We start from the raw sequence: 14,362 nt of genomic DNA on the forward strand, positions 1-14,362 counted from the left end.
CAATCCATCTTCTCATAAGTTGTTGAGCACCTTTGAGAAGCTTCTTGAGGAAAAATGTTGTTTTTAAAGTTTGCAAATTGTGGACGGCATCAGCGTGGCAAGCTCACAGTATGGGTGTATTCCAATCGCTTGCCTATTTCTTTTTTTAAAATTAATTTTATTACAGGAATTGTTGGTTCAAACTGAACAAAGCAATAGGACAGGACCATATTTGGAATGTGGGCGTGGTTAGTAAAAAAAACAAAAAAAACCTGTTGCTAAGGAAATAAAAAAAAAAAAAAANAATAAAAAAAAAAAAAAATACTTTTGCTGATTCATCTAAAAATTACATAGACTTGTTTGTCCCCCTCAGACAATCAAAAAATAAAATGGTTGGTATAGAGATAAAACATGAAAAAAGATGTAATTTTGAAAAGAAGTGTTTTTCACATGGAGTTCTGAACAGAAGGGGAGGGGCATAGCAGCCGCCAGTGGGGCTGATACTGCTCACAGATTTAATTTTAAATGAAACTCTCCTCCTGTGATTTCCCTTCACTTGAAGGTTCACCTGTGCGACGAGTATCCTATAAACTTGTCTTCACGTTTGAGTTATGCAGACGTTGCAAGGACACCTGCTGAATCATCAAAGGCTGCGGAGGACGAGAATATTTCAAACCCCATTCTCCCCTTCCTGTAAATAACCAATAATTATGCAAATATATCATTAGAGGGCCTTTGTTGTCATTCTGTTTACGTGATTAGAAAGCAACAAAGACATGGACATGTTTACTGATCATCACCAAAACACAATCGCACACAAAAGCATGTTTCCATCTATATTGTTTGGGTTTGTTTTGATTTTTACACAATGGCTCCAGTATTGACTTGACCCAGAGCATCCCGGTTTTTTGCCCTCATTAAGCCGCCCAGTGTCATACACGGTTCTCCACCGAACACCACTTGTATTTGTTTTCTTAGCGGAACACTCAACCCCCCACACATACCTCTGCTGCTTTCTTTATGGCACCCATCTTGGATTTAATGCGGGCAAAAGATTTTGTCATAAAATCATTGGGTGGCTCAATTAAGCGCGCGTGCCAAGGAGAAGGCCGCCTTATTTTTCTGCACACAAAGCAAGAACGCTCAGATTATTGACTATCCCCTGAAGAAGTTCAACAACTAGAGAGGGGAGGGGGAGTCTCTGTGAAGGTGATAAAATGACAATAACTCTAGGGCCCTTAATATGGAGCTAAGAGAAAAACACAAAACAAACAGAAAAACGCCTCATTCCTGATTAAGACCCACAGACATGATTCAAACTAACAGAATTTTGCTCCATCACTGAGTTTGTGAAGCTGTTGCTTTGCCAGTTAGCAGATTATGTAAATCAGCTTACAGATTCAGGAAAGTAAGAAGCGTTGGTTCCTACGCCAGTATCACTGCAGTGATACTGGCTTCCAAAGATGTGAGGTATTGGCCAATAAGCCCAAAAGCTCCTGTTATCCTTTAAAATGTGTTGCTCCATATGACATGTCCTCAGGCTTAAGAAAGTTGTACACCACAAAGTGATGATGGTATATTTGTACCTGAAGTTGGCCAATATAGCTAGACTACTTAGAGTAGAAGATGCTAACTTTAGTTTGATTTTAACCCTACAATATTGGAGATTTCAACAGTGACGGGAAATAACACTCCATTTTCGAACTATCATAACTCTTTAGCTAAGTTTACGTTGCGTTCTGCCATGCGTCAAGTAAACACTTCTGATGAAAAGTCTAAAAGTCTTTTTTTTTTTTTAATTCACAGAAGTGCTAATTGTTTGAAAATCGATTATGAAGGAAAATAATAATTGCAGTTTGTACCCGGCCGGACATACTGTACGTGGCACCAAGTCTTTCATACATAAGAATAAAGCTTTGGGGAAAAAACCCTGGAGCAAGATTTACGGTACAAGATTTTCACCGTTTCAACATTTTGTACCAAACCTCCTCCAACTAGGCCATGGACATGCATTAATACCTTTTCTGGTCCGGTACCACATCTGGTCTGGTGTAGGGTTAGGGCATTGCTGTACTACGCGTCGCGGTACTGGACCTGTTCTGGTTTGGTGTCGGTTAGGGTGCTGGTGCTCTACGCGTTGCGGCACTGGACCTGTTCTGGTTCATGGCCCGGAGGTCGGGGGTCCCGTGATTTAATGGCAACAGTCAGAAAGTGACGTGGAGGGGTTCTTAGCCAAACGTCAATATATGGCAACTTGGAAAGGAGAACGTGTTGCTCTGCCGTCTCTCCAGTACAGATTGTGTTCAGTTTTCCACATTCACATAAATATTTCCTCACAAGGAGATCTTTTTCATTCCATTAAACTGGTTCTATTTTTCTATGATGGTTTCTACTTTGAGAGTTTAAACGAGAGAAAAGTGTGAAGATATTAATATCTGCGAGAAAAGTATATAAAGTATGTAGTGAGGAGCTTTACAATCTTTATATATCTGTAATCCTACTAAGCGGATTTCACCTGTGATGGGTTTTTTGCAGGACATAACCCCTGTAATAAACGAGGAACCACTGTAACGTAATTCCAACAGATTCTAAAGTGGAGAAAAGCAGCTTTGTGTGAATATGCAACACTTTATGGTCGTAAATTTGCTCTGTGGTAGCTCATGGAATACAACCCGAATGTGCAACCAGTGACTCTAAAGTTTTGGTGCCACATGACGTCAGAGACTGATCCACTGTTTTGTCTCAAATTGTTCTTATTCATTGCTTTACCCCAACCTTAGAGTCTGATAACTCACTGGGTTGAGCAGCCTGTCTGCCAGCTGGACGGTCAGGGGTTTCACTCTCAAGCGACACAGACGTTGTGTCTGTGAGCAAGACACTTCACCCCATATATCGCCCCTGATTGTAGTAGTGATCTGTAAGTCACTTTGGATTAAAGCGTCTGCTAAATGCGATGTAGTCTAATGTGTTCTCATTGAGTTCAGGTGGGTGTTTTCTTCCTTTTCTCCTCAGCGAAGCCCCTTGTGTTTTGTTTTCTCGTTCTTCCTGTCAATTCTGTTTAGAATCACAGCAGCTGCTCTTCGTTTCGTTATCTCTTTGGTGAATTGGTTCCAAGGAGTTTGTCTCATCTTTGTTATACTCCTCTGTTGGTATCTCCGTGCCTGTAGTTTGTGCGTATCATTCATTAAACTTGTTGGTGTCATCTGACACTCTGTGTTTAATGTTCAGACTACAGTCTTTTAGGGTATATCATGCAATAATATGACTGTCATTTATACACACCAGCTTTAATTGTTGAGTTGCTTCAAGTTTTACAGTCTTTGGTTTGACTCAACTGTGGATTTGAACTCACAACCTTCCAGTGTCAGGACAGACACTCTACCACAAGGCCACTGATCTTTTTTTTTTCTCTCCATGTTGTATAGGTGTTTTATTTCTCAAAATAGGACCTTGCTGTTTTTTGTAGATCTTAGTGTCTTTCTGTGTCGATTGTTTTCAGGTGTGGTGCTGAACAGGTGTGTCTGGCGAATGGACTAGAGCAGAGGTGTTCAAATCCAGGCCATGAGGGCCAACCTCCTGCTAGTTTTCCAGAAATCCTACCTCATCTGCTGATAATTACCTGGATCTGGTGTGTTTAGCGAATAAGGTTTTTCAATGGGAAGTTGGTTAGAAAATATGTAGGACACCGGCCCTTACGGAATGACTTTGGAGATCCCTGGACTAGAGCTTATTGAGTAAACGGTAAAATCTCTGTGGACGTTCAGTCCTTGAGAAGAAAGTTCAGCTATAACTTGCCTTCAAATCAGGCCATCTGCTCCACATTATGGGACCATAGTGGTATGTATGTGAAGCTTCACGAAGCACTGAGGCTTCCGAACAATTGTCATCAATCGCAACAAATGTGTGTTTTGATACAAGCTCCGTCACAACATTTTCAAGAAAATTGACGCCAGCCTTGGTATCATTTGCCCATCACTCAGTGTTTTGTGTTGAACTGTTTTTAAAAAAAGGATCTGTGTGGTTATCTCCTATTTATGTTGGCTTCAAATTTCAGAACGTATTATTTCCCTTTTTCTTCCTTTCTTGGTTAGATTATTTTGTAGATTTTGGCCTCCTTTATACATTTTATTTAACCAGGAAAATTCGAAATGAGATTATCTGTTTTTCACGGGTAGTTCTGGCCAGACAGTGGAATCGATCAATACAAAGCAATAAAAGGCAACAATACAATTCCAAGACTACTAAAAACACGTACGAGTTACAGATCTCATTTCCAAGCCTTTGAACAAACGTTTAAACTCACTTATTTGGAGCAGACGTTTTGATTTCCTCTCCTTTTGTACATGATTCCAGGTTGTGGGGGAGGAGAGCTGAAGTGCTACCTTACCAGCTTCTGTACAAACACTTGCTGCAGTCCATAACAGATTCTTGAACGTTGAGTTCTGTCCAGCTGCTCTTGGTTTAATGTACTCTGATTCACCTGAAGCCTTTTTGCTTCCTCTCCTTAAATTGTTGTTGTTTATCACGTTTAAGTGATGCTACTTTTGCTATAAATATTTTTCTGTGCTTTGGTTAAAGTCTTAGAAAGTGCATAACAGATGCCAGAGAAGAGCCTGGAAACATATTTACTTGTTCAGACTTCTACAATGCAGAACCAAATGGAGATAACAAAGGTAGAATACTGCCTAAGAGCAAACAAAAGCCAGTGTGACTGAGTTCAGAGAACTGGGTTAACAGATCTAGCTTTGTCTGTATTTATCATTATATCATTGGTTTGAATATTATTTTGACGACTATGGTTAGAAAATAAGGTCATCGAGGTAGAATATCTAGATTACACAGAGGTTTTCATAAACAAGTCATGACACTTGTCAGAAAAGGATGGTGTTTCTTTTCTTTTGTGAGAAAGGATAAAGCCTTAGTCACAAATGTCTTTATGGCTAGATTTGAGTTGTCTTGGGTTAACCCCTACGGGGACCCGCAGTACCTGTAGGGTTAACAGATCAAGCCAAGAGCATATGATTAAGGCTTTAATAACGATGCAAGTGTGGCATAGGGACACCCTAGAATAGCATATCTGTAAAAATACTTCACAATACACTTGCCACACATAAGACAATGGCCTTTTCCATTATGTGGTCCCTTGAAGAGATCACGTGAGCCTCAAGGAAACTGCAAGACACACCTGCGCTCCTCCCTGTGACCCTCAATGGGCCTAAACAACCCGAAACCCTGCAGAACCCATACGGGTCAACTGTCTGTTCAAGTGTGTGTGACTCTGGATTCACAGAGGCCCTAAGCAGACATGAGAACTAGGTTTGCAGAGGACAGTGAAGGTGACAGTCTAGGTTTGGAGATGCTGCTTTACACACAGAAAGTGGAATAAGCAGTTTGTGCTTCCATGCGGTGAACCTCTCATTAGGAGGTCCGTGTGTGCATGCTGAGCCCCTAAATACTGCAACATCAACAATACCACTTTCTGATGTGAAAAAACCAAATATTGTTGCGGTATCTCAGAGCTGCCAAAGAAACAGGAGAGAAATGTATCGCTCATCTAGAAATTGTAGACATCAAAACTTCCTGAAAAAGAATAAAAGTTGGAAAGATCCTTACGCTGGTTGCATACTGGATGTCCCTCCATATGTTTGTCTCCCGAGACAGATCTGATGTCTCGAACAGATTCTCCAGCACCACCTCGCCGATCATATCATGCCGGGAAAATCTGTCAAAGTCAAAGACGCTCATGTGCAGCTTCCGGACAGCCAGCTCCTCGTAAGGCACAGGAAACTGGAAGCTCTCGCTGAACGTCGGGTTGAGCGTCTTCCTGTGGACGCGGGTCTGGAACTTCTTGCGATCCGGCAGCAGGTAGACTTTGACGTAAGGGTCAGAGGTGCCACACAAGTCCTTGGCAGGCAGGTCCACTGCCCTGAGGATGTTGACGATGAGGGCCTCACTTTCGTAGTCGTACTTTAGGGAGAAGTTTATCCGGCCGCAGTTTTTGCTGCTGCCGTTTTTGGACGACTCCTCAGACTCCAAGGCCTTCTGTTGGTAGAGCTCTGGCTGGATGCGGCCGATGCTGGTCTGTTTTTCATCCTTGTCCACCATGTAGTCATTTCCGAGGTCCAGGCTGCCCACCTGCATCTGCCGGGGCAGGTGCCTCTTGAAAGAGCTGTGTCTGCACAGAAGGAAATGACAAAAAAAATGAAAAAATCCAAAGAAATGACTGTAGTTTCTACAGCAGGTAGCTACAAAACAAATATTGTATTATATCAGTAATAATAAAACTGACAAAACAAGAAAAGTGTCAATATATTACAATCAATGCACTGATTAGGAAGCCACTTTGGCCTTAACATGCATTTTTTATTTTTATTTTTTTGAAGTAACATTGTAAATCAACAAAAAATAGCATAACGAGCTAAATCAAATTACCAACGCTGTAGGGGGCACCGCCAATGAATCGTCTATTTTCCTTTACTGTATAAGGTGCACCAAACTATAAAGTGTATTAAGAGAGATAAAAAGAGTGAGAGATAAGTCCGCCAGCTAAACTAATAATTGCGTTTGCAAATGGTAAGTGTTAGCCACATTAGCATATTCCCAAACCTGTAACTCCCACCCTTGTTAGTAACACTGTTAAAAACACCCTCCAACACCACTACATGTTAGATGTGTTAGCACATTTACAATAACTCCCAACCTTGATAGTACCATGTTAAAAAAACAGTCCAACGCTGCATTAGCATATTAACAATAACTACCAACCATGTTAGTAAAACGTAAAAAAAAACGCAGACTGATATCGCTCATCTTAGCTATGTTAGCATATTAACAATAACTCCAAACCTTGTTTGTAACTCGAAAATAAATGACTTTTTGACAGAGCGCATGTACGACTCAAAATTCAACATCAGTAAGCACAACCGGAATTAATCCATATATAAGACTCTAAGACTCACTATTTAAAAAATAAGGCTTTTCCGTGCAGTTTAGTCATATAGTGTGGAAAGTACAATAATATAAAGTTTTGTTTTCTCTTGAAATTACATTCATTTTATTTGGCTTTAAAAAAAATAAATCAGTTTAATGTATTTGGAAAAAGAAAAAAGAAGCAAATAAAAGATGTAAGCTCATAAAAAGGGTGAAGTAGATTGATCAAATTTGGGCCATATAAAAGTAATACCATTTCATCTGTCATAATCATTATTTATAAAGCAAACAGACAGTTGATCACTCAGAAAAATGGTCTAAAAAGCAACTTAAAAAAATGAATTTGTAAAAGTCAATTTGAGCTGGTTAAAAATAAACATTTAGTGAACATTTTAATTTAATAAATACATTTTGGTGAAATTCATTAATGTAAAGCTCTAGTTTATATTTGTGGGTAAATTTTATTTTTACAAAAAAAAAAAACTAAAAAGAAGAGTACTAAGGATAGATCAGTTTATTTATTTTTTCCCAGTGATATGTGAAAAGTCGGATTAAGTTAAATCTTTACATTTGTCATCTGAACTTCCTATTGGTTGTGTGAAATAAAGTTTTCTAAGTCAGGCAAAATGTTGGTGCACCTGTTTTATAGTGGCTTCTGTTTAGACTCTGACTTTTGTTTTTGTGTTGCCATTTTCCAAAATGAGAGTAAAGTGCAGCTGTGTCTGACTGGTGACTTTTTGAACATCATTTTCAGAAATGTGCTTCATTTCTCCAGGAATCGAGTAGAATAGTCACATCAAAAACAGCTTTTGAACTGAACGGTTCCCTGAAAAGTCATTTTCTGTGCATGGAAGCGTTCCGGCTTTGAACACAGTCACGCTTCTCTGGCAAAGCGAACTGCAAGTTGTGAGTCTCTTCATTACAAATGTTTCACAAAAGCCTTCCATCTTCTGAGCAGACTTCACGGCATGTTTCAGAAGGAGCACATTAACAGCGTGCGTGTTCATGAGCTCAAATTATGATCTAGAAAATTCTAATACTATCCAAATTTTGGTCCACATCCTATGGTTTCTTGCAAATTAAGTACGAAAATAAATAAAACTTTTAAAAACCTACGTGTACATTGAGATATCTGTCAGCCTTTATCCAAGTTATTATCAGGTTTAATCCACTTTAAAATATGTCGAGTGTGTGGTAAGTCTATTGTAGAAATATTTGTAAAGCCACTACCGTAGTTTCTGGAGAATAACTCGCGTTTTTTTTCATAGTTTATCCAGGGGTGCGACTTGTACTCAGGAGAGACTTATTTATTTTTTAGACATAAATACTTTTATATATTTGTTGTTTTCCCAGTAAACACCGGTTGTCCTTTAGCTGTTGTTTCCTCTAACAACTGCTAGATGGCGCTGCACCTGAGTATAAGTATTTGTTAATGACGATGGGAGAAGAAGTGTCGTCCAAAGAAAACATGGAAAAGAATCGGATTGTTTTCCTCTTAAACTTTGATAATTATCTTATACAGGTCAAAAGATTAGTATTATTGTACATATATATATATATTTTAATTTTAGCTTTGCTTGGTGGATTTGTTCTGAAATATCAGACTTTTCTCCCACAAGTGCGACTTATTTTCCCACACGTCTTGTAAATTATTTTGTTTTTCTTGATTTGACATTTTTTGCTCTTGCAATTTATACTCTGGTGCGACTCATACTCTGGAAAAACGGTAAGTTGCTTCGACTTATGTCATACAATTGATGCTGTCATAAGATATCCTTACACCACATTGTTGGTAAGGTGTGAGTACTGGCTCCTTACTGATCCTACGCGTTATGGAAGTGCCCGCAGGACCAAAAACAAAAATTTCCTTGTCTAATGAAGCAAACTTATCACATAAACGGCACTAGTGGATTCCTTGAGTGTAGTTTGTGTGGGTATGCTACGGGGCGTCCTACAGGTGTCACTTACGTCTCACATGCTCACTCTGGAGTAGTAAGAGCAATACTTGCACCTTACTAACAACCAGAGTGTGGCATAACGGCACCGTACGACAGCATCGCCCGTACATCATAAATGCGTGCAACTATCTTGTGTGTTGTACAATACTAGGTACACACCAAGCATGTGATGTGCAGTCAAGAATACAGGTTCTTGAAAGCGCTTTTAGGATATAGTGTTCACACTGGACTGTCATGATACTAACGCATGTAGTCACAGTTGGAAGAGGCTTGGTGTGAAATGTCAAAGGGGTGAAAATCTCGTGAATCTTGCTCCAGGTTTTTTCGGTTACAGCTTTACTCTTATATGTGAAAGACTTGTATATAATTTGAGGCCACAATTACTCATTTCTCCTTTATGATACATTTTCAAACAGTTGGCTTTTCCGTGTTTTGAAAAAGACGCTACTAATACAACACTATCAAATCCGAGTCGCTGATTGGTCAAAGTCCAACTGGTTAAGTTCAGTGGCTGTGCATTTATTATGCAGAGCCCCAAAACTGACTTCTATAGTGATGTGTGAATGCTAAAGTTTTGGATGCAAAAGCCTGAAATGCACATTTACACATAGTGTTTACATCACCTTTTTTATTGGCCACGTGGACGTGGATTGGCAAGGCCAGAGTGAGCAGGTTTACTACAACCTGTTGCCTACAGTATGTTCATTAAAAATGTTGAACATTTCCTGCATGCCCCATACAGGTTTGCCCATTTTCACCTGCAAACAGCTCATATCCAACTGTAAGGCCAGATGTGACTGATACTTTAGGGTGCAGGGGGTTCAAAGCTCAACTTGCCAAAGAGCAGATGGCTGCTCCACCCACTGAGCGACCATCCTAAGTATAATCTTTGATCTAAGATGTGCATCTGCGTGAACTCGTCTATAACGGATGGGTTGACATGAGTCAGAGCCTTTCTGATGTTCAGGTGCGGTTGTGTGTGTTCATGACTGACCGTGTGGAGGAGGCCGGCTCAGTGGTTTGCCTCTGCATGCGCTGCGTGCGGCGCAGGAAGTGCTCCCTCATGGAGAGCTGCACGTCGGTGGGGATGTCGGGTGAAGTATGGCTTATCTTCACAGCTGCCTCCAGGAAGCCCATCGAACCCATGGGGTCCTTCACCTTCTCCGTCGCCATGGTGACCACTGGTTGCTGGGGACCGGGCAGCAGAGGAGGAGGAGGCGACGGTGGCGGCTGGATCGAGGAGCGGTGCGGGCCACAGGCCGGGCTGAGAGACGGAGCGGGTAGCTGAGCCTTTGTCTGCCGAGGTAGCCAGCACAGCTTCCAGGAGACGAAGATGAGGAGACCCAACAGGGCCAGGCCACAAACAAGGAACACGCCAAGCAACAGGCCAAAAGTAGCGTCTGCTGGTGAGCCACGGGAACAGGAACGGTGGATCACGCAATATGGACGAACAGATGGCGATCACAAGGGTTACAGGGAAAAGGACGGGAGAGAAAGGAGACTGTTAGTACATGAGCATCACTGGTTGTTGTTTAAAGAAGGAAAACCTAAGTACCTCGGTATAAATGATCTATAAATATTAAATAGGGCCGCTTTAAATTTTTAGTTAATCTTTTGATCATTTTAATTGGTCACAATAATTTCCATACTCATAAAAAAACATGTTATTATGTTTTTTTATAAATGAGTTCTATTTTAACTAAAGCTTCACACTGAGTTACAATACATACTTAGATGTTCACATTACCTTCAGAACCCTTTCGGGGTCATGGGAGGGTCATGCTGGAGCCTATCCTAGCTACTGTTAGGTAAGGGTGGGGTACACTAAACAGTTAGGTAGTTTGTTGCACGGCCAATCATCAATCAACCTATGTAGTGAGTCTTTAGATTGTGGAAGTAACAGGAAAGATCATACAAACTCCTCTGAAAACTATTGAAAGAGTTTGATGACTACACTAAATGCCAAGCAGAGGCTCGATTAGCCCAAAATTTGCTAATTTCTAGGTATGGATGTTGAGTTTATTTATTTATTTTAAAAAAAGTACATTAAAGTAACAGAATGTTTCAGCCTTGTTGATATTTTGTTTCAGAATCTATGCCAGATCAATATTTTTTTCAGTAGCTTTTGTCTGCACATTTAAATGAAATACCCTTCAGGGATAAAAGTTTTATGAATTTGAAATAATGAGTTAAAAAAAAATCTACCAATTGAACTAGTAGAATTTTTCTGGCAGATTTCTTTAAAATGTTTTACCTTCTTACAAGACCTGAAGAACTTTTAAGTCACTGTCCCATTTCCCCAAACACACACATTCACAGACTGATGCTGCTGAACACAACGCCAACTTATAACCACCAGGAGTAATGTGGGTTCAGTGTCTTGCACAAGGACACTTCAACTCATGGAAGGGCGGGGCGGGAATCAAACCACTTTCGATCAGAGGTCAACCACTCTACCTCTTCAGTACATGATGATGTCCTCCCCATGAAGGCCAAATTAAACCTCAAATTGAGCCTTAAACCGTCTTATTTAGATCAACTGAATTGTTCTGGTAATTGGAAATATTATGTCTCAAGCACGTATTTCTCCACAAAGAATTTTATTTCTACATATTCAATCTTCAGGCAAAAATATCCTATATTAGGCACTATAACAGCCCACCTTTTAAAATCGCCTCTAAATAAGGCTGGCATTACACATTTTAAGATATATTTTCCATAAAAATGATGTAGGGTGATAATGTCTGACAAGGGATCCATTATCAGAAATTAATGGACTTAGCAGAAAAAAACGTCTAAAGTGAATTTCTAATAACTATCTCTTACGTATACAGTGTGTTTATTGTATTTGACAACAACTCACTAATACTTTCCAGTTTCCCTTAATCAGTTTTAAAAAAAAGACCATTCACCTGTCTACCTGTCGCAAGTAAAACTTCTGCTTAAAATATTAACAACAAATCAAAAAAAAACTTTATTTATTCATAATATTGAAGTTTTTACTATTTAGTGACTTGACAAGATATGCAAGATTTATTGTCCTAAAAGGAGTCATTCCATCTTGTGAAAAAGTTTTTAACTCTTTTATCAAGGGTATTAACACATTTAAACAAGAAAATATAAACAAAAATACTTGCTGAGCTTTTGGTTTTTTGCAGATGACTTTCTAGAAGTTTCTTTCAACTTCAATTGGCCATGTTTAGACTTCAAACATTTTTTACTGATTAAATTTAGTTGCCATAATTTCCCAGTATCATTAAGCTAACCTTCATCTTTAGGTTTTGGTCTCAATAAAGAAAATGTAATTTACTAAAACCAATTTAATGTATTTTTTGGGTCGTTTTCACTCATTCTTTTCCATATTTCTCTCCTTTTCGTCTTGTGGTGACAGGATTTATTGCTCTAAATATATACTTTAAACATTTTCTTTAAAATATTTGTATGTATAACTGAATTTTATTCATAAAGTGTTATAAATCCTATAATTAATACCATATTAAAAGATATTCAGTGATGAATAATACAATTTTGAGTTACATAAGATTTGGAAGGGATATTTCTATTAAAAATTCTTGAATATAAGAATAAGAACATGAAAAGCCAAAAGGAAAATAAGAAGATGATGTGCACTCATGCATGCATACATCTACTGTCTATTTGTCATAGAAGAATCTACCGGAGGACAAATGAGTGAAAAATAAACCAACAAAAGCAAGTGTTTGAATTTGGAAGGCGTCTTGTGGGACAGAAAGTGTCAGCAGTCTCCTCCTGGGAGGTTTTTTTTCCTCCTTTTACCATAACGCAGATAAAAGGAGCCCAGCACACTCAGTCTCATTTATTTTCTGTATAGGAAAATGCCTCCTGGGGAACAAGCAATACACAAAGAACTGGAAACGCACCAAGAATGCTGACAAGCAGACCAGAAGGATTCATCCAAACTGAGAGGAAAACAACCCAGTTTTCCCCTTTTCCCTTAACCCAATCAAACCCATCTACCGTTCTCTGGATCTGCATGTAAATTCTGCATCCTCTTTGACTGCAAAGATTGGTGCATCACTACATGAGCAGTTTCTTCTTTTTTGGTGGGACTCTGAACTCCTCTGGTTCACAGAGCACAAGCAGCTAAAGGCTGCAAAGGGAACAAAACTAAAAAAAATAAAATAAATTGTGTCCAAAAATATCGTCAGTGACTTGAATGATATCAGGATTTGACCTGTCACTATTTATTTAAATGTCAATTAAATCAGATATGTATTGTAGTATTGTGCTCATCCTTATGACCTGGAGGATTGTTATGTATGGATTCATTCCGGTTGGGGTTAATGATTTAAAAGCAATTTTGAAAGGTACGCGGTGCTAGCCATCAAAATGTTTGGTTGAGTCTCAATGGAAATATGCAAACATTTAAACAGTATGTGTGAGATTGTTTTTTTTTTTCATGTTAGCAAAAAAATTGATGGTTAGCATAGTCACAGTAACATTTATTTTAGTGGTATCATTTTGTTTTTTGACATGTTGCAAGCAAAGTTTGGAGTTAAAGATGGCTAATGCTTCTAACGTGGCTAACGTGTGTGTGGTTTTTAGCTGTGTTTTTTGAGTGCTACTTAGAAAGTTAAGGGTTAGCATAATCAACATTGTTTTAGCAATATTAGTCTGTTTTTTCTGTGTCAGAAACAAGGTTGGGAGTTTCAAATATTGTGAATATGCTAACGCTTGTAACGTAGCTAACATGTAGCTCGTTACATAGAACTTCTAGGATTAGTGTGAATGCAGTTTAAAATGTCTGACTTATTGACAACCTTTTCTCCAACTCTTTTGTTTCACTGAGTGCGTCTTTAGTGGACAATATCATTTTGAAAATAGACCATTTACTAATGCACATTATAGTGACAACATAGTTTTTCAACATAGTCTCCATAATCCAGTTTTCAGCCTCAGTTTTTTTTTATTCTACAAGTGTGCTATTTTGAATAAAGATTAATGTATTTGCTCAATACCTTTAGAATTTGCTTTTCAGAACTAACTGTAAAATCTTAGAATATGAGCTCTTACCTACACCCAAAATGTTTTGAAAACGTTCCTTTATGCTAATTCATGATCTTTTTGCTATTTTAAAAATCCCAGCAGTTGTTCTAGAGTAAATATTAGTGCTGCACATTTGAAAGATTGAACTTGACCTAAAGATTTAGAATGTAATGGTAATTTGAGATAGACTCTTATTTATTTTTTTTAATTATGTATTTGCTGTGGGTTGGGACTTAATTTTAGTTTTCTTCCACGCTCTTATTTATGTAAAGTTTAAAATTAGAACTTGACCTACGCTTCAGTCCTATAAATGTTTCCTTTAAGCTGCATGGAATTCTGGGAAATGAGTGTTGCAGAGGGAGATTGTGAATTCACTCCCTACTCCCTAAAAATATGTTAGTGCAGGACTATATAGTGTCCCTGACTTTTAAAATCAGTTTGAACACCATGCTCATTTCTTTTTTTTTTTT

General features: G+C 38.7%; 1 protein-coding gene across 1 annotated transcript in view; it reads right to left on the reverse strand.

The window, feature by feature from the left end:
• The window catches only part of syt6a (synaptotagmin VIa), a 127,720-nt gene that overhangs the window by 22,481 nt on the left and 90,877 nt on the right, over positions 1 to 14,362 (reverse strand). Inside the window, exons 2-3 of the mRNA XM_024293598.2 lie at positions 9,862 to 10,267; positions 5,593 to 6,154 (exon numbers count right to left, since the gene is read on the reverse strand). Coding sequence (XP_024149366.1) covers positions 5,593 to 6,154; positions 9,862 to 10,267 — 968 coding nt within the window. The remainder of the gene's footprint in view (positions 1 to 5,592; positions 6,155 to 9,861; positions 10,268 to 14,362) is intronic.

Source organism: Oryzias melastigma, linkage group LG7, assembly GCF_002922805.2.
Source record: "Oryzias melastigma strain HK-1 linkage group LG7, ASM292280v2, whole genome shotgun sequence".
NCBI lineage: Eukaryota > Metazoa > Chordata > Actinopteri > Beloniformes > Adrianichthyidae > Oryzias > Oryzias melastigma.